The sequence below is a fragment of the Polypterus senegalus genome, chromosome 8 (assembly GCF_016835505.1).
Source record: "Polypterus senegalus isolate Bchr_013 chromosome 8, ASM1683550v1, whole genome shotgun sequence".
NCBI classification, from domain to species: domain Eukaryota; kingdom Metazoa; phylum Chordata; class Cladistia; order Polypteriformes; family Polypteridae; genus Polypterus; species Polypterus senegalus.
Genome location: NC_053161.1, coordinates 39,845,226 through 39,864,304, shown reverse-complemented (window position 1 = coordinate 39,864,304; position 19,079 = coordinate 39,845,226). Strand labels below are relative to the sequence as shown.

Below are 19,079 nucleotides of genomic sequence, written 5' to 3'. Positions count from 1 at the left end.
TACAAATTACATCTATCCATTCCATTTCAGGATTGCAGGGAGCATAGGCCTACCCTGGCAGCAAAATGGGTACATGACAGGGGTCAATGCAAGATGGAATACCACATTAGACAAACACACTCTAATACTGAACCAGTTAAGATATGACAGTTAATCTAATAGAAAATACCTAAAATGAGAAAAAATATTTTTTTGTTTTTGTCATTAGAATAACTCTCTATATCCAATGACCGATGCAAAAATGTATTAAAAAATACAGTAGAAGAGTTTCAGACTACTATTCCCTTTACATAAAAGAATCTAAAAATGCAAATGTATTTAACTATAAAAAATGTATTATAAAAATGCAGCTTGTTTACAATAAAGGAGCCCTTTAATCTACAGTAAGAAGTCTCATTTCTTTTTGCCCTTCTTGCCCTTTTTTCCTTTCTTCTTTGTTGATCCTGACCAGCCAAAGCCCCGGAAATTTAAGCAGTCTGCAGCATCATGAGAAATGTAGTAGGCATTCTGCATGGCAGCAGGACTCAAGATATCCACTTCAACCTTTGCTGCGCTTGCACTTTTTGAGCGCTTTTTAGATGGCTGCTTCTTCTTCTTGGTAACATTTGCACTGTGAGACTTCTGTTTTGGCTGAAATGACAAATTCATGTAACTATTTTTATTGATTAAGTTAATAAACTTTCACGAAATTACCTTTATACCAAAAAATAAGAGAAAAACTAAACATGTGTTACACAATGCCACCCAGCTTAATAACATGCATCATTCACCTACAGAAAATAAGCATTGGCTGTAAAAATAGTTCTGGTGAAAGCATATTGTAAATACAGAAATAAGTTTTTGAGAGCCAACCATACCTAATATGCGACATAAAGTAAATGGCTGCCTAGGACCCAGTTTGCGTAACAGGGGGTGTCCCTAGAAAAATACTATAGTCTTGTTCTGTTACAGATGTGATCAATGTCATCAAATAGTATCAATCATGGGCAGAGAAGAGGAAGAAGTAATACAAGGAAAAGAATAAAGATTTTAAGATTTTTCCCAGTTTTAATGATAACTTTGTTCAACAGGTTTTTGCTTGTAGGAGGAGAACCAAGGTAAAATGAAAAGTGCTACCTCTTAACTGCTCTGGAAGGAGAAGGCATGTCTATTCAGGTGGTTGTGTATAAATTACTACAGTTGGATCTACAGATGGGCAGCATGGTGGCACAGTGGTAGCGCTGCCGCCTCGCAGTTAGGAGACCTGGGTTCGCTTCCTGAACCCTCTCTGCGTGAAGTTTGCATGTTCTCCCTGTGTCTGTGTGGGTTTCCTCCCACAGTCCAAAGACATGCAGGTTAGGTGCACTGGCCAATCCTAAAATTGTCCGTAGTGTGTGCTTGGTGTGTGTGCTCCCTGCGGTGGGCCGGCGTCCTGCCCGGGGTTTTATTCCTGCCTTGTGCCCTGTGTTGGCTGGGATTGGCTCAAGCAGACCCCCGTGACCCTGTCGTTAGGATATAGTGGGCTGGATAATGGATGGATGGATCTACAGATGTTAATCCATACATCATGTATGAACAAGGAAGTTAAGTATTTATGTAGGGGCATCTACTGATGTTTAGTGCAGCTGCATACTACCAATAGGCAACACTGGGCTTCCAAAAAGGAATGGTAGGAAAATTGTACTAATTAACATACACAGTATATTTGAGGCAGCAGAAAGTATCTCCAAAAGAACATCAAATTTATATTGATACTATATATTCATTAATATTTTCATATGAAAAAGTTTGGGAACCCCTCTCAGCCTGCATAATAATTTACTTTCAGCAAAAAAAGATAACAGTGGTATGTCTTTCATTTCCTAGGAACATCCGAGTACTGGGGTGTTTTACGAACAAAAATTTTTACTGAAGCAGTATTTAGTTGTATAAAATTAAATCAAATGTGAAAAACTGGCTGTGTAAAAATGTGGGTCCCCTTGTAATTCTGCTGATTTGAATGCATGTAACTGCTCAATACTGATTACTTGCAACACCAAATTGGTTGGATTAGCTCGTTAAGCCTTGAACTTCATAGACAGAAGTGTCCAACCATGAGAAAAGGTATTTAAGATGGTCAATTGCAAGTTGTGTTTCCCTTTGACTCTCCTCTGAAGAGTGACAGCATGGTAACCTCAAAACAACTCTCAAAAGATCTGAAAACAAAGATTGTTCAGTATCATGGTTTAGGGGAAGACTACAAAAAGCTATCTCAGAGGTTTAAACTGTCAGTTTCAACTGTAAGGAATGGAATCAGGAAATGGAAGGCACAGGCATAGTTGCTGTTAAACCAACCCAGGTCTGGCAGGCCAAGAAAAATACTGGAGCGTCATATGTGCAGGATTGTGAGAATGGTTACAGACAACCCACAGATCACCTCCAAAGACCTGCAAGAACATCTTACTGCAGATGGTGCATCTGTACATCATTCTACAATTCAACGCAATTTGCACAAAGAACATCTGTATGGCAGGGTGATGAGAAAGAAGCCAACAAACAGAGTCGCTTGTTGTATGTAAATGCTCATTTAGACAAGCCAGATTCATTTTGGAACAAAGCCCTTTGGACTGATGAGACAAAAATGGAGTTATTTGGTCATAACAAAAAGCGCTTTGCATGGTGGTGGAAGAAGAACACTACATTCCAAGAAAAACACCTGCTATCTACTGTCAAATTTAGCAGAGGTTCCATCTTGCTGTGGGGCTGTGTGGCTAGTTCAGGGACCGGGGTCCTTGTTAAGGTTGAGGGTCGGATGAATTCAACCCAATATCAACAAATTCTTCAGGATAATGTTCAAGCATCAGTCACAAAATTGAAGTTACGCAGGGGTTGGATATTCCAACAAGACAATGAGTCAAAACACAGTTCAAAATCTACAAAGGCATTCATGAAGAGGGAGACGTACAATGTTCTGGAATGGCCGTCACAGTCCCCTGACTTGAATATCATTAAAAATCTATAGGGTGATTTGAAGCAAGCTGTCCATGCTTGGCAGCCATCAAATGTAACTGAACTGGAGAAATTTTGTATGGAAGAATGGTCAAAAATACCTCCATCCAGAATTCAGACCCTCATCAAAGGCTATAGGAGGAGTCTAGAGGCTGTTATATTTGCAAAAGGAGGCTCAACTAAGTATGTAAGATGTAACATCTCTGTTGGGGTGCCCAAATTTATGCACCCGTCTAATTTTGTTATGATACATATTACATATTTTCTGTTAATCCAATAAACTTAATGTCACTGCTGAAATACTACTGTTTCCATAAAGCATGTCATATTAAAAGGAAGTTACTACTTTGAAAGCTCAGCCAATGATAAACAAAAATCCAAAGAATTAACTTTTTCATATGACTGTAAAAGCAATGACAATACTATATAATGGGGCAAGAGGCATTCCTGTTCAGTTTACAAATATGGCTAGTGATGCAGGAAAACCAGGGTGTTTGTGTGTCAAAATTGGGGGTGGCCAACTCCGATCCTGGAAAGCCACAGTGGCTGCAGGTTTTTGTTCCAACCCAGTTGCTTAATTAGAATTCAATCCTCACCAATAACAGATCTTATTTAATTTCATGGCTTGTTAGTGTTTTAACTTTGCTATGTCAGTTCATTCTTAGATCATAGATTTTTTTTCCCTTTCTAATGTTACATGTATTGTCCAAGTAATTAGAAGCCTAAAGCATATGAGCAATTTTCAGCCCTTTACTTTCTCTTTAGTTTCCTTCTGAGTACTTAATTAAAGCAAATAGTGAATGATGAATACACACAGGTGTAAATGGAGACAAGCTAGATATAGAACTGCTGATTCATTTGTCATTTGAATCTTATTGCTAAAAAGGTCCAGTTAAAACAATGAATACAGCTGTAAAAGACTAAAATAAGCAATTAAGGGTTCAAAATCTTAACAAGCGTGACAACTAAAATGATGCAGAAAAATGTCACTAAGCAATAAGTGCTTCATCTGCAATGAATAATTTCTCATGAAGAAATTGGGTTGGAACAAAAACCTGAACTCACTGCATCCCTCCAGGACCAACATTGCTCAGCTCTGATTTAAAGGGTCTGAGTTTTAAACAGCAAATAAATTAAATGAAGTTAATTAGTAGCAGAAACTAGTCACTAATTAAGAAAGTGGTTAGAATGAAAACCTGTAGACACTGTGGCTCTCCAAGATCAGAGTTGGCCACCCCCGCTCTAAATGATAAAACTCCCAGCAGTACTACAGACTTAGAAAGCTTAAAAGAAAGTGTTTTTTTCCCAAATCTCCTTATTGTACCCACATGAATAAGCTCTGCTGTGCTTGCAAATGTGAACATTTACTTCACTGTTTTATAGGACAGTCATGTTTTAGCAGACATATGAAGATTACCCAGTATTTCAATTTATCCATGTGATTTTGCTGTCTGTTTCTAATTTAGATCATTTGTGTTGCTTTTCAAATGTGTTTTTGGTTGGAATTGCAATGAAGAGTGATGGAACATTTGATGGAACATGAACTGGAAGCAAGAGCCTTAAGTATGGTCAAATCTAACATTCACAGAGTTAATGAAAGTATCATATACAAGATATCTAAAGCGTCAAACAATACCACAAGACAAACATTTAAAAAAAAGAATTTTCTGTTTTTATGCTCATACCATAAGGATATCTTCAAGTCAGATACTTATTTCCAAATGCTTTTCTGAAATAAAAAAAAAACAAAAAAACAAAAAATGCATTGAGAAGGAAAGTAAGCCATTCATAATTTAAAAAATAAACTAATGAGACTTTAAGGCTATACAGAGTAAAATTTTTTTTATACACAAGTCCATTTTAATATATTACTATTCCTAGTAAGGGATGCAAATTATAAGAAATTAAATGTTGATAATTCATGTTCTTTTTTAGTTAAGTGTCAATAAGCTTTATAGTATTTCATAGTGGAAGAACATAGGATTTTCATAAGATCTGGAGTCTTTTCAATATTTTATCTTAATTAAATTAGATGAGTACTTAAGTGGAGAACATTTGGTAACTGGCTGCTTATATTTTCAATTAAATAAATACTTTACAGTTTTAGTGATATACAAGAAATTCAGGGCTATACTGTAATAAGATGCTTCTGCACATTATTATGTATTATTTGATTAATGCTTTTATCCACTACAATTTAAAACAGCTGAGATACAATTGCTAACATTGCTTTTGTTTTTCCACATGGAATACAAGTAGGTGAAATGACTTGCTCATGGTCACACAGTGTCAGCAGCAGAATCTGTGCCCTCAACCTCAAGATTTGAAATTTTCACACCTGTGGCATTGATATTATTATGCAATTAAGATTGAAGTATACATAATTATTCCACAGTGGCAAATTCATTTGGCCACGTGTGTTACAAATAAATTGGAAATAATTTCACAATAAGAAGGGTTGCACTGCTGCCTCCAGTCCCTCAAAACCTTGCTAAGGATCAAGCGGGTCTAAAAAAAAAAGGTATGGAATGGTATGGTACATAATAAGGAACATATACTGTACAGTGCGCCATTAGATGAAACACTCACTGTTATATTTTTACTGGACAGACTTGTCAATTAAGACAGTGGCAGAGGTAACATTCAGTCTGAAAGGGAGGTTCAGAAGGATTGTCAAGAGTCAGGCAGAAGTTGTCAAATCTATTGATAAATGTCATAACCATTAACCAGAATCAAGATCAAAACATAAGTAGCTAATAAATCAAAACCAAACAAAATGCAAATATTTCTTTGTTTTTTAAATGGCAAAGGAGCAAGTCTTTTTGTGAGGTCTTTTCTTTAATAAGTCAAAGTTTAAACACCTGTAAGAATGCACCTCTATCTTTTCTATCATCCCGGTGGTAATGTTACATTCTAAAGACATGTGACTAACAACAGCATCATTGCTGTAAAAAATATAGTAGCATCCATGAAAAACTACAAAGTGGCAATGGCAGCATTAAATGGCAAACAAAATGGTGCTACGATGATGTCAAGAATAAATAAATTGCTAAATTTTAATAACAAAACTATCAAGACAAACAATTAACAAAAAGGATGGGCCTTAGCTGCCTCTCCACCCTACTTGGACAAGTGGGTTAAGACAATGGATGGATGAAAAGATACCAGATCAAATAAAAGAATTATTTATACTGACATAACATGTCTATCAAGTCAGCCCTTTATAAATCTTGCTGAGATATTATTTATCAATGGATTGAATAATTGCTGTGGGTCCAAATGATCAGTTGTACTGTGCCATTTTTAGTCTGCACCATTAGATTCTCTCTTGATAAACTGCTGAAAAGCAACCTACAATGCAGAGGATGAGCAGGATTCTTAAAAGTTTTTATGACATTTTTATTCGCATAGAATTTGATTTGATGAAGCTCATAAAAATAAAACTAGTATAAACATACAAAATAAAGACAACAGTTGCCATCCTTCCCAAACAACACAACCAACCAGTTTTATCACAAATGCACATAGATAATTGACAGATTAGTGCAGATGGCTCTTAGGTTTGAGATTCACAAGTTCCAGTTAATTTGGAATATGGACTGCATATAGCTGACCTACAGATGTTTGATTGACCACAATCACTCTGCTTACTGTTGTTTTAGTTTAAATTTATCTTTAGCCCACATTTCCAAAAACATCAATCAGAGCAATGTATAGAACATTCTGCAATACACACAAAGAGAGCATTTGTAAAATACAACTGTCAATGCTAAAGCCATTTGAGATAAGAAAGAAAAACAGCCTCTGTGAAGCTATCCTAACTGTAATAAGAACATAATGAGAACAATCTTGATTGACCATCACCGTGACTTCCTAAATAGTATTATGATGTACAATAACCAGTCCTCCTATCTTTGATTTTCTTCATTGTTACTTAAATTAAGTTATTAGAGTACCCTTTGAAATGAACATCCCATCACACTTAAGGTCATGTATAAAAATTCTGTTCAGGGCAGCTGCTCATTTTGCTGATTTTTAAGGCTCACAACAAGTGATATGGACAGATTACTATGAGACAGAAGTTTAATATTTAATACGCTTAAAAAGACTTTTTGTAGGTACAATGGTGCAAAGAACACAGCTAGCAGTGAAAAGAAAGTCATGGGGTTGGTTGAGTCAACCTTCACCTTGTCTTTGATAAGTTTATAGTATGTCTGTGGCACACACTAACAGTAGTGAGTCTACAGCTCTGAATTTTCCTATTCCATGGTGAAAGATTTTTTCAGCTCTTATCAGTCATGGTGTGGATGGGATATGTTTTACTAGCACAGTGCAGGTCTGTTGATTCACTCAGATGGCAAGGATGATGCTTATTAAATATGAATGATCATCTTTATCCTATAATTAAAATTTTCTATCCAGATATTAGAGAAGTCTTTCATGATAACAGTGACCACTTGTGCTGTATTAATTGAAGGAAGTATGGGCTAAAGTGGTTGTTGGAAAATATTATCTATTGCTTTTCTGTAAACTTTAAGTATTACATTTTTTAAAGTTTTCGGTATTGGAAAGAAAGCTACAGTAACTTTCTATAATAGTATTTGTTACAGTGCGACCCGCTGATGCACGTATGGCAGTCGAAATAGCCCACCAATGAGTGAGTTTGACATGCCTGCTGTAGTGTACCCTGAACTGAACTGGTGTTTTCAGTTTGGTACCTGCCTTGCACCAGATGCTATCAAACCCCCATGGCCCACTTGTGAAATAATTTGCTTAAAAAAATAAGACAGGTGGATAGTCAGAAAAGAAAACAAGTATTAATACATTAAGCAGAACTTGTCTTTGAATATTAGACGGTTATTTGAAATCTTATTTATGGCCAAACAGAACTGAGTTAATGGGGTTTGAGAATGTTGTGTTCGTAAAATAATCCATCCAACCATTACTGAACCTGCCAAATCCAATACCCTCTGTCTTGGGCACAGCATCAGTTCTAAGATGGAAACCATTCCCGAGTTGGGTGGCAATCCATAACCGGGCAAATCACTCACACACTGACACTACTGGCCAATTAAGTAACGTAACCTGAATCACTTCTGAATGTAGAAAGAAACCAGTGAAAATCTGTTCACTTAAAGAACGTGCATACTCAGTAGTGGATCTCTGAAGCAGCAGCGATGCTCATTTAAAAGGACATTGACATGGTACAATACAATACAATGCACGCTCATGTTTGACCATAACAAACGAGTACTGTAATGTTGACCAGGTTTCAATTTTCAAAGCCCAGCTTCGATATAAAATAATTGTTTCCAATCACTGTTTCCAAAAATAAAGCCACACGGAACACACTCTGATGTAGACAGTTTTCTTTACCCGGTATGTCTTGGCTCCCGTGCACTTTTGTGGGTGATCACCACGCATTACCTCTCGGGGTACTTACCCAAATCTGTTCGAAGTGCCGTGCTGCCTGCCTGCTCGCCGGAAACTTGTATTGTTTCGGATCTGTTACTATGGAGACGAGAACGCTCCAGACACGTAGCCTTTCCTTCGGCGGGATCGTGAAAATCTGAAGGCAATCAGAGAGAGGGAGGGGATGAGATTAACAATCGCTTTATCGTGAGCCGTCCCCCAACATTTAACCATTAATCTACACAAGCGTCGTGTGCTACAAGAGTTACGAAAAAAATAGTCGGATACAATCATTTACTTTTAGCACTTTATTTGTAAAGAAAAATAATAACATAATTGATAATTGCACAAAATCCACTTAATATGAGCTTCACATTAATCAGTGCGTCGCCAAGTGAATTCGCCGCATAAGACACTTAAAAACGAGATACAAAACAAATTGCACTTAAAAATACAGAACATAACGCATTGAAAACCAAACAAAACTTCACACCATTTACAAGAATGAATTCCCAGCATGTGTCTTATCAAAGTGAATTAAACACACAGTAAAATGGCACAGGTCCTTTCACACAAATCAACTTTGGCTGTTATACAGCGCTCATCTTAATTACTTTCACGCACAACCTATTGCCTCGTTCAGATTAATTTATTAGGGGTAATACGTGTATCAGCAACATAATTGCACTTAATCCAACACAATATGCTGCAATTATGAAGTTATGAGAATTCACAACGCCATAAGGCATAATTCTATTGCTCTTTTTAACGTTGACTGAACATAATGAAACTCAACACTTAACTGTACAAACAGATGTGTATAAAAAAGAAAATACGGAAATATGGCAGTTACCATGTGAAAAGTTTATTTGAAGCACTCCTACCTTGTGCACTGGGGACTGCATTTAATCCTTCAAAATAGGATTAAAAGCAAGACAGCACACAACAAAATAAACTGCATGGTTCGGCAAGTCAAAACACATCTTTCCCAACACTCAAACTGTGTTGATGTTTTTAGTGAATCCTTTTAAAATCTTAACTACGGATTCAATTTTGCCCTTACTATTGCTAGAACAATATATTGAACTTATTTTAAACTGCAGCATACTGTGTTGGAACAAATGTAAAACATCATAATGAAACAAACACATTATGTTAAAATAAATAATAATAATTACAACATTAAAATCTCTATTTCAATTTCTAAAAGGAAATCAAAAAGATTTAATATGAAGTCATTATATGCATCAATTTTACTTACTAGATATTACAATATTAAAAATTACTATAATATTTTAGTATACAAAAACTTCTTAAAATAGCATATTAATGGACAATCTCAACAGTAAAATATTTGTCAGGAATCAAGGCCAAAGAGAATGATTTGTCAGCAGTCCAATTGTTACACATATAAAAACAACAGATGGATTACTGCATAACAGATGAGGCAGGTCTGCTATAAAAAAATAAATAAAAATGACACTAAAAGCAAACATCTTAATATAAAAAGATCTTAAACTTAGTAGCATATAGTAAAGATATTAAAAATAAAAACCCTGACTCGTAGTGTATTGTGTACTTTCATTAAAACAGGGAATAAATGTCACTATATGTCACTGCCACGAACTAGAAGGCAGACATGTACATTTTTTTTTCTGTTTTATTTAAAAATACTTTAAAAACACTTTGAAAAAAATGTAGAAACATCTGACACAAGATTTTTTTCCTAACCATGCAGCCTTGTTCTTCCTATAAGAATATTTTTAACTCTTTTGTGTGGTGACATCGGTTATTTGAGAACACAACACACACTGCTTTCAGTTATACTTTTCATTGGCAACAACTGCATATCTGTTCTCTGCATACTGACTGTAAATCAGGAAAGCTGAAAGTGTAGAAAATTAAAATGTTGTGCATTTTTTCCTTTCAGCTTATAAATGTTATAATACAGTAGAAAGTCTAACAGAGAGCTCAGCAATTAAATGAGTCTGTTTTTGTATATAAAGTAAGCAGCCACTGACCAGTCCAAGCTTTTGAGGACCAAAATTTACTAAGTTATTTCCCCTTCACTAAATTACCTGGATAATTTATAACACAGGTGAAAATAAGTTGTGAAACACAACACATGCCCTTGTATTAACTTCTAATTTAGCACACACTTATGAAAAGTACATTTCTGATTGCAGAACATCCAAAAAGAATGTATATATTTTATCAACAATGAGAATATTCAGACATTTTAACACATATCATTTGCAAGTTTAATTTTAGGCAGATGTTCAAATTATAAACACTGTATTCATTAAAGTTATTGCACTAATTACTATCTGCCACCGAGTATGTTTATGTACTATCACAGTTTTCAACTGATATAGATACAGTGGAGGAAATAGGTATTTCATCCCCTGCTGAATTTGGAAGTTTGCTCAATTACAAAGAAATGAACATTCTCAAATTTTTTATGGTAGATTCATTTTAATTAAATGAGACAGAATATCAACCAAAACTCAAGAAAAACAAATTACATAAAAGTTGTAAATTGATTTGCATATTATTGAGAGAAATAGGGTATTTGATCCTCTTCAACCCAGCAAGAATTTTGACTCCCACAGATTGGTTACTATAATCAATCACAGATACTCCTGATCTGAACTTATGTGTATAAAGCACACCTGTCCACAGAATCAATTTCTTCCACTCCAACCTCTCCACCACCATGGGCAAGACCAAGGAGCTATCAAAGGATGTCAGGGACAAGATTGTAGAAATGCACAAGGCTGGATTGGTCAGAAGGTGACAACTGTTGGTGCGATTATTCAGAAATGGAAGAAATATAAAATAACCATCAATCACCCACAGTCTGGAACTCCATGCAAGATATTGCCTCATGGGGTGAGGATGATCATGAGAAAGGTGAGGGATCAGCCCAAAACTACACGGGAGTAACTTGTTAATAATGATCTGAAGGCAGTTGGGACTGTAAGGTCACCCCGCTCATCAAGGTCCCCCTGCTCAAGAAGGCACATGTACAGGCCCATCTTAAGTTTGCTAGTGAGCATCCGGGTCTGTACATGTGCCTTCTTGAGCAGTGGGACCTTGCAGGCGCTGCAAGATTTCAATCCATTACGACGTATTGTGTTACCAATGGTGTTCTTAGTGACTGTGGTCCCAACTGCCTTCAGATCATTAAGAAGCTCCTCCCGTGTAGTTTTGGGATGATTCCTCAACTTTCTCATGATCATCCTCACCCCATGAGGCAAGATCTTCCATGGAGCTCCAGACTGAGGGAGATTGATGTTCATGTTATATTTCTTCCATTTCCAAATAATCGCACCAACAGCTGTCACCTTCTCACCAAGCTTCTTGCTGATGGTCTTGTAGCCCATTCCAGCCTTGTGCAGGACTACCATCTTGTCCCTGATGTCCTTTGACAGCTCTTTGGTCTTGCCCATTTTGTGTTAGAGAGGTTGGAATGGAAGAAATTGATTCTGTGGACAGGTGTGCTTTATACACATAACAAGCTGAGATCAGGAGTATCTGTAATTGACTGATTGATTATAATCTGTGTGTCACATGGGCACACAGCCAATCTGTGGGAGCCAGAATTCTGGCTGGGTTGTAGGGGATCAAATACGTATTTCTCTCAATGACATGCAAATCAATTTATAACTTTTACATAATGTGTTTTTTCTGGATTTTTCGTTGATATTCTGGCTCTGTCCATTAAAATGAAACTACCATAAAATTAGAGACTGTTCATTTACTTTAAAGTGAGCAAATTTACAAATTCAGGAGGGGATCAAAGACCTATTTCCCCCACTGTATATATATGAAACTAATACATTTTTTTCAGGCAGACTGAAATTCCATAGACATTAATAAAACATAATCCTGATAATTAAGTAGTGATAATATTACTTAACAATTTAGTTGTTACATTTATAATATGTTTTGGTTTCTAATTACTGTAAAGGCATTTTAAAATACTCATTTTTCTAAAATGATTGTCAATATAATAACAAATATCTAAAACACTGACTTTGTCATATTGAGGAAAAAAAAAGTTTTTTCATTTGGATTTAATGAATAGGCATGATTTATTTAATTATTATTAAATTTTGTTGCCATTACCCACCCTCCTCCATCATAATATTCAACTTCTCTTTGGCTCCCTGCTATATGCAGCCTACTCTATACAATAGTATCTAATAGAATCTCATTAGAAAATAAAAAAAACGTTGGAAGGAAGATCTCGTGTTCCTAATAAGAAGTGTAAAGCCCTCTTCCAATGTTATATTCCTACTCAAGTCGTTCTAGTCGTTCAATGACAAAATCTAAAATATGACACTATAAACATGTCTAAGATCAGTTCTCAAAGCTCTTCCCAAGATTAGATGCCACCTGTGAGAAATCCTACGAGGCACCAGCCTTCCTCAACTTTATTATACTGGTTATCCATTTCTATAAGCTATCAGAGGCATCCAACACCGTCTTAAATCTTATTCTCTTCCTACTCTCTTTGGGGTTGCCCTGGATCATAAAAACTCTCATGAAAAATCATTCTAACACAGTTGTTTTATGTCAATTTTAGCTCACTGGTTAATCTTGCTGAAGTGGAAGAGACGTGCACTCTAATCTGTTCTGCACTTGCTTAGTGATGTACTGTACTATCTAAAATTATTCAGTTTACTCAATGAAGATCAATGCAGTTGTTTAACAAAATATGGCAGCCTGTCATAGATACTGAACAACTGTACACTTTCAATCTCTGGGCAGTTTCAGGTCTTAGACATTTCTCTTTTGTTTTTTCCTTAATATACCATTTTTGGAAAAAGCAGATTTAAGGAAGAACGGGGAAAAAGCAAAAGGACTAAAAATAGAACTGTATATTGTATAAACAATATAACTGTTATTGTACTGCTTTAAAAACTGAGTAAAAAGATAGCAAAAATCTGTACTGTATAGTTTATGAGGCTTTGGCTTTTTGACACAGTTGAACCTTCATTTTGGGCCAATCTGTTTTCACTATTCATGTATGTTTAAAATACTACCATTCCAAAAACACAATTAATACTGGTTTTCTGATGTGACAATCTAACTGTATGGCACTGATATTTAAACTCTTATGCTGTGAATGTGTAATTATTGTACCTGGTTATCACATTTGCCTAGAAAAATCTATTTGCACACAGTCACACTATTAGGGAATAAAAATGGAGGATTAAAAAAAAAGTGAAAGTAGTAATGAAAGTGTACGAAAAATATGGATAAAAGTGGTATGTTTTCTTTTATCATGCAATGATTGTAATGTATTTGACAAGTGTTATCTCTTGAGGCAATTCAGGCATGCAAAGCTACAAAATATGCCACAGGTTTTAGCTATAGGAGCTGCTGATGAAACTAATGTTGAAGGTCTAACTATTCTGTCTCTAGGAGTTCTTCCCACTTGATTGGCTGGGAGAATACTTCTCGCTCCAGCCACATTTCATAACTATAATGAAAGTCCTCAGGAATGTCAGTTTTCTGTCCCAATACACTCTGAAGGCAGTTGTCAACTGGTGTGAACTCGGTCTTTTGGTTTTTATCATATCTTCGATTGTTAAACTTCTCAATACTCTCTCTCAAAGCACATTCTTCTGCCTGGAAATCCCAAGGCCGGGCATCAATATCTAAAACAAACAAATGCATATATTTAAAATGTAAATATTAATATTAATGCTTGTGAAAAGCATTTTTTGCTATAATTTTAACAGCAGAATTCCATCTTTAGATCTATTAATTTTCTGACCCCACAATTTCTTTCCCAGCTGCAGTAGGTAAGAGTTAAGAACCAACTCTGAATGAAAAATCAGTCACAGCTAGACCCACTCACAGACATATCCACACAGTTCCCAACAAACCTAATAAGCATATCTTTGCAATATGGGATAAGAAACATAGTATACTGTAGAAACCATGGGGGGACACAAAGATAAATGTATACTACACAGACAGTGACCAGACTAGAAATGAAAATAGGTTCCATGCTTCCCAAAATATAGCACATTTAATGTAATACTCAAGTTGCATACCATAAACTTTCAGAAATGTTAGAATTTGTTAGGAAACTTGTTACCAGACCTCACATAACAAATTTTCAATTTCAATTTCATTCATTTCTCATTTTTGGTGAACATTTTACAGTATGTAAGGAACAGTATCAAAATGTATGTTAAATCATCCAAAATAAAATGGATAGACAGAAAAACTAACCAGGATCTTAAAAACAATTGTCAAATGTCAGCTTTTCTGGATGAATGCAGTCACTACTACCTGGAACTGAATATCCGGTGGTAACATTATGGTGAGAGATCTGACTAGAAGAACATGTGAGCACCTGGAGAGAGCCAGAAACACAAGCAAAAGGTCTGTGAATCCTAAATGACACACATTAATGCATCTTCAGATTGGACAAACAGTTTCACACAAAGTTATTGTTGCAGATGCAACCATAGAAGCATCTACTCAATATACAAGTCTATACGGATATGTATAAATGTAAATTTTATATTAATAGACTTACAATATCCATTACACTTTAGTTACACCACATCTTTCAGGTTTCTTTACTGAAAGACACATTTTTGTGTACTGTTGTCCCAAACTGTCAAACTTCTGCTAGTTGCAACTAGATTATCAAGTTCCTTCAGGATGCATGTATGTATGTGTATCTATCTATCATTTTGAGGCTAAATTTTGCAATGCATCTGTTACAGTAAGTAAGTGTTTTCAGGACATTTTGCCAAGGAGTACTAAATAATTAACACTTGTAATTTTCTGACATTTGGAGGTGAGCAATTCCAACTTCTATTGTAGATGAATGATCCTTGTTAATTTAAGTACCCCATCCTGTATTTATAATTCCTTATGAAGAAATATTATATAGTATTTTGTATTTACTCTTAGCCAGCAACTAACAGAAAGGATATGTTTTAAATAAATCACTGACAATAGTTTTATAAATTCTCTTTGTAATTTTATATATTCCTATCAAGTCTGTTCTTATTTTTATGGTTGGGGCCTAAATAACGCCACTGATATTTTTTTGGTGATTTTGATGGATAGTATAATTTTTTAGTTAATTTCACACTTAAGTTAAATGAAGTGTAGAAATCACTGAAAGAAATTAATTTGACAAAGGATAGTGAAATTTATGTCAGATGTATTGATTACAAAAACATTTGCAGAATTTCAAGGTCGTAGAAATTAAAGAAAATGCTAATTTACTAATGTCACAGAATGCATCACTGTTTTGAGCCATATTCCTCACCATTTCCATATGCCCAGTCATCATTGAGACGGTGGCGTACTTTTTGATAGATTGCAGACATGGTCTTCATGTTACTTTTTCTCCACTGGCGCCCAAGGTATTTAGTTTGTATTTTTAGAAGTTTCAGAACATAAAGCTGCATCATTGCTTGCTTTGCCTTTAACGCTCTTTTAAGGATTGGTGCAGACTTAAAGACCACTAGCATCTACACAGAAAAATAAAAGATAATCAGCTTTTTACTCTGACTGTATTTTTTTTATTTTGAATTATAAGTTTAAACATTTTTTTTACATTTATACAAAATACATTTAGGGTAATTATTAAACAAATTGTTTTCCACAAAAAATGTGCTCCCTGTGTAAAGAAAATGGCATATAATATTCTTAATTCAACACTTGCCACTGCTGGACAAACTACAGTGTTCATTATTGTCTTCCACCATATCCAAAAACCAAGTAAAAAGAATTAACAGAGCTAATATAGTATTTTTTCCTAGATTACAAAAGAAGAACTTTACCATTGTTCTTGAATGTTTCCATTTTGTCAGCTTATTAAGAATGCGTAGTAAATTAATGCAGGAGAAGAGGTTTCGCCAGCAAAATTGAATATTGTCTCCTACTTCCTGCCAAGACAGAAAAAATGTATTTAAACACTCTAAATTTAATTCCACTCTATTAAAGCTGATTATCAAAAACTCAATATACAAGAAGCATTAAGCACATTATAAAAACAAAGATTTTATGCAAGTACAGGTTTTCAGAAAAATACATATGTTTAGATTTTCTTTAGTTTTAAACAAGTTATGCAGAGTGTAAATGTTTTGTATTTTACATATTAAAACATGTGATTACTGCAATTTATTTAACTTTAAGACATAACATTAAAATGCAGTTTGCAAATTCCATACTTCCAAATCCCATTTAAATGAATCAAAATGAAGAGTTTACTCTGTGAAAGAAATATTTTGTATTTGGATTGCATACTGGTTATTGAACAAATATATCAGGGCATATATGGGGAAAATGATTAGCCTGCAAAAGCAGAACCAGTAATTTATAAGTGTTACACTAAAAGTGTTTCTCAAATTCAATAAAAGTACATAGTACATATTAATGCAATACACGCAGAAAAGGATAATGACATTTGTCCCCAGAATAATAAGCAATGACTAACTATTACTGTCAACAATTTTAACTTGCATATTCTCAAGTTAAATTATTAGAGGCTCTAATAAGGACCAGTGTCAGTGCAGCTGTGTGCATGAGTATACCCTGTGATTGCAGTAGTTTACTGCCTTATGGTCAATGATGCTAAGTAGACTCTGGACTAAGTGGACATACTGTAGGAGTTAATTTCTTTTTCTTTTAAAGCTTTTCCCACGTTCATATGGGGTATCTAATTTGGATTTCATATAAGATCACATACATACAACCCACTCACCTTCTCTCACTTTCACAGAGTCCATTTATAAAGTTTCCAATTGACCTAACCTACATGTCTTTGAGATGTGGAGAGAAATTAGGGTAGCCACTCAGAGAAAAATGTGGACCCAGGACTCTGGAGCTGTGAGGAGGCAGCACTAAGTGTCAACATCTAGCTATGCAAAAACAAATGTATATATAAACTATAATAAAGATAAAGAATATTTAAAGATATTAGTTTTTTACCAAGCTTTCTGCTGTTAACTCTGGTAACTGATGAACCACACAGTATGGGTAATCCAGAATAGAGATACTGCAAACAGATAAAAGAAATGTGTTAGAATTAAACAGGCAACTGTTGTTCTGTCAGATAAAACTACAACCCGTATAGTGCACTACTTGACTGTGATTAACAACAGTCATTAAAGGTTGTTTGAAAATAAACACATGCAATCACATTTTTCTACAACTGTTTGGTTACTGTCTTGTACCCAATGCTGCAGTGATAGGCACCATCACTACATGCCCCTGAACTGGAAAGGTAGATTCTGAAATGGATGGATGGAAAAGCTTTGTTTAACAAAAATGTTCAATAAGGTAGTCTGAATCACTCTCATATAGCACCTTAATTATGATCATGAATTCCCTCAACACCAAACCACAATAAACAGCAAGGTCAACTGATGTGTGCATTTCTGAAAATACAGTTTATATCAATCCATTACAAAGCCTTTCGAATTAATTTGGATTACCAGGCACTGTTTTTTCATGGTTCAGTTAATTGCTTTCAATACATACATTAAATATGATGATATGACGATCATGCTCTATCAATTTTCTCTAGGAATAATATTCAAGATTACTTGCTGGGACTGATGCTATTTTCTCATTCTAGATATGCATTTAGATAATAGTTTTCAAATCCACAACTTTAATTTTCTTATACTGATAACACTTTGTTGTACTTTAAAAAGTCATTAGTAGACTGATATTTCCTAAAGTAGAATGTCGTAAAGAATTAAAAAAAGGTTGGCGTGATACACAGGCAGAGCAGGTTAGAGACAATGAAAGTACAAAAATTCAAAAGTCTCAAAAAAATGATAGTAAAGATCACATTAGCGCAAACAGAAATTATTCATCCCTCCATCCATTATCCATCCCGCTACATCCTAACTACAGGGTCACGGGGGACTGATGGAGCCAATCCCAGCCAACACAGGGGGCAAGGCAGGAAACAAACCCTGGGCAGGGCGCCAGCCCAACGGAGACAGAAATTATTAAAGAGATCGAATATATTGTTCGGATTTAAACTTTAAGTCAGAGACTTGTGGATTGTCTAATTTGTGTTACCATTGGGGAAAAATAGTGTTTCTTCCAAATGAAGAGGCGTATCCGCAAGAGTTAAACGATTTGTTGTTTGGTGAAAGTGAAATCCTCATGCGCGAGTGGCAGAGACACGAAGTGGCTGGCGCGTAGCAGAGGCCAGTGAGGTTGGCGAGCGAAGTCCCCTAGTTTATATATTATCCTTAAAATGGTGCCATTAATAAAACAGCAGCACTAATTATACCATACTCATCTCTGCATTCAGCAAACTGCAAAATGTAGTTTCTATAATAAAAACACACTTTTAAAGTCAAGCATTTTCAAAACCATAAAAAATACTATTTTAAACGAAGTTTTAATTAAACATATTCATGTATTATAACAATCAGCTCTTTCCAATACTGTACTGCAGAATAGGTCACAAGACAGAAAATACATTTGATGGAATAGCAATCCATAACTAAATATTATATAAAATATACTATTTATAATTTGTGGGCGGAATAATGTACCTGTTTTTGGCACTGATGTATGACATTATGTTCTGATTGAAGAATTTCAGGATTAGAGGTATACAGTTAGCAAATACTAAGTGCTGTGATACATATTCAAACTGTAATAAAAGATAAAAACAAAATATATTTAGC

The 19,079-nt window shown here is 35.1% G+C and overlaps 2 protein-coding genes across 4 annotated transcripts in view; both read right to left on the bottom strand.

Moving 5' to 3' along the window:
- Positions 1–313: 313 nt before the first annotated feature.
- LOC120533892 (small lysine-rich protein 1) lies at positions 314–8,530 on the bottom strand. The gene is made up of 3 exons (XM_039760987.1): positions 8,411–8,530; positions 4,653–4,696; positions 314–630 (listed from the first exon to the last, which is right to left on the bottom strand). The coding sequence occupies exons 2-3, from the start codon at positions 4,653–4,655 to the stop codon at positions 394–396; spliced, it is 240 nt and encodes a 79-aa protein (XP_039616921.1). The 5' UTR covers positions 4,656–4,696; positions 8,411–8,530; the 3' UTR covers positions 314–393.
- A 3,539-nt stretch (positions 8,531–12,069) lies between these two features.
- Positions 12,070–19,079, bottom strand: part of strip2 (striatin interacting protein 2) — a 166,690-nt gene continuing 159,680 nt past the window's right edge. For all 3 annotated transcript variants that reach the window (XM_039760984.1, XM_039760985.1, XM_039760986.1), the window contains 5 exons: positions 18,945–19,045; positions 17,356–17,422; positions 16,206–16,310; positions 15,689–15,893; positions 12,070–14,048 (listed from right to left, as the gene is read on the bottom strand). In XM_039760984.1, the coding sequence (XP_039616918.1) occupies positions 13,798–14,048; positions 15,689–15,893; positions 16,206–16,310; positions 17,356–17,422; positions 18,945–19,045 (729 nt within the window). In that variant the 3' untranslated portion in view covers positions 12,070–13,797. The remainder of the gene's footprint in view (positions 14,049–15,688; positions 15,894–16,205; positions 16,311–17,355; positions 17,423–18,944; positions 19,046–19,079) is intronic.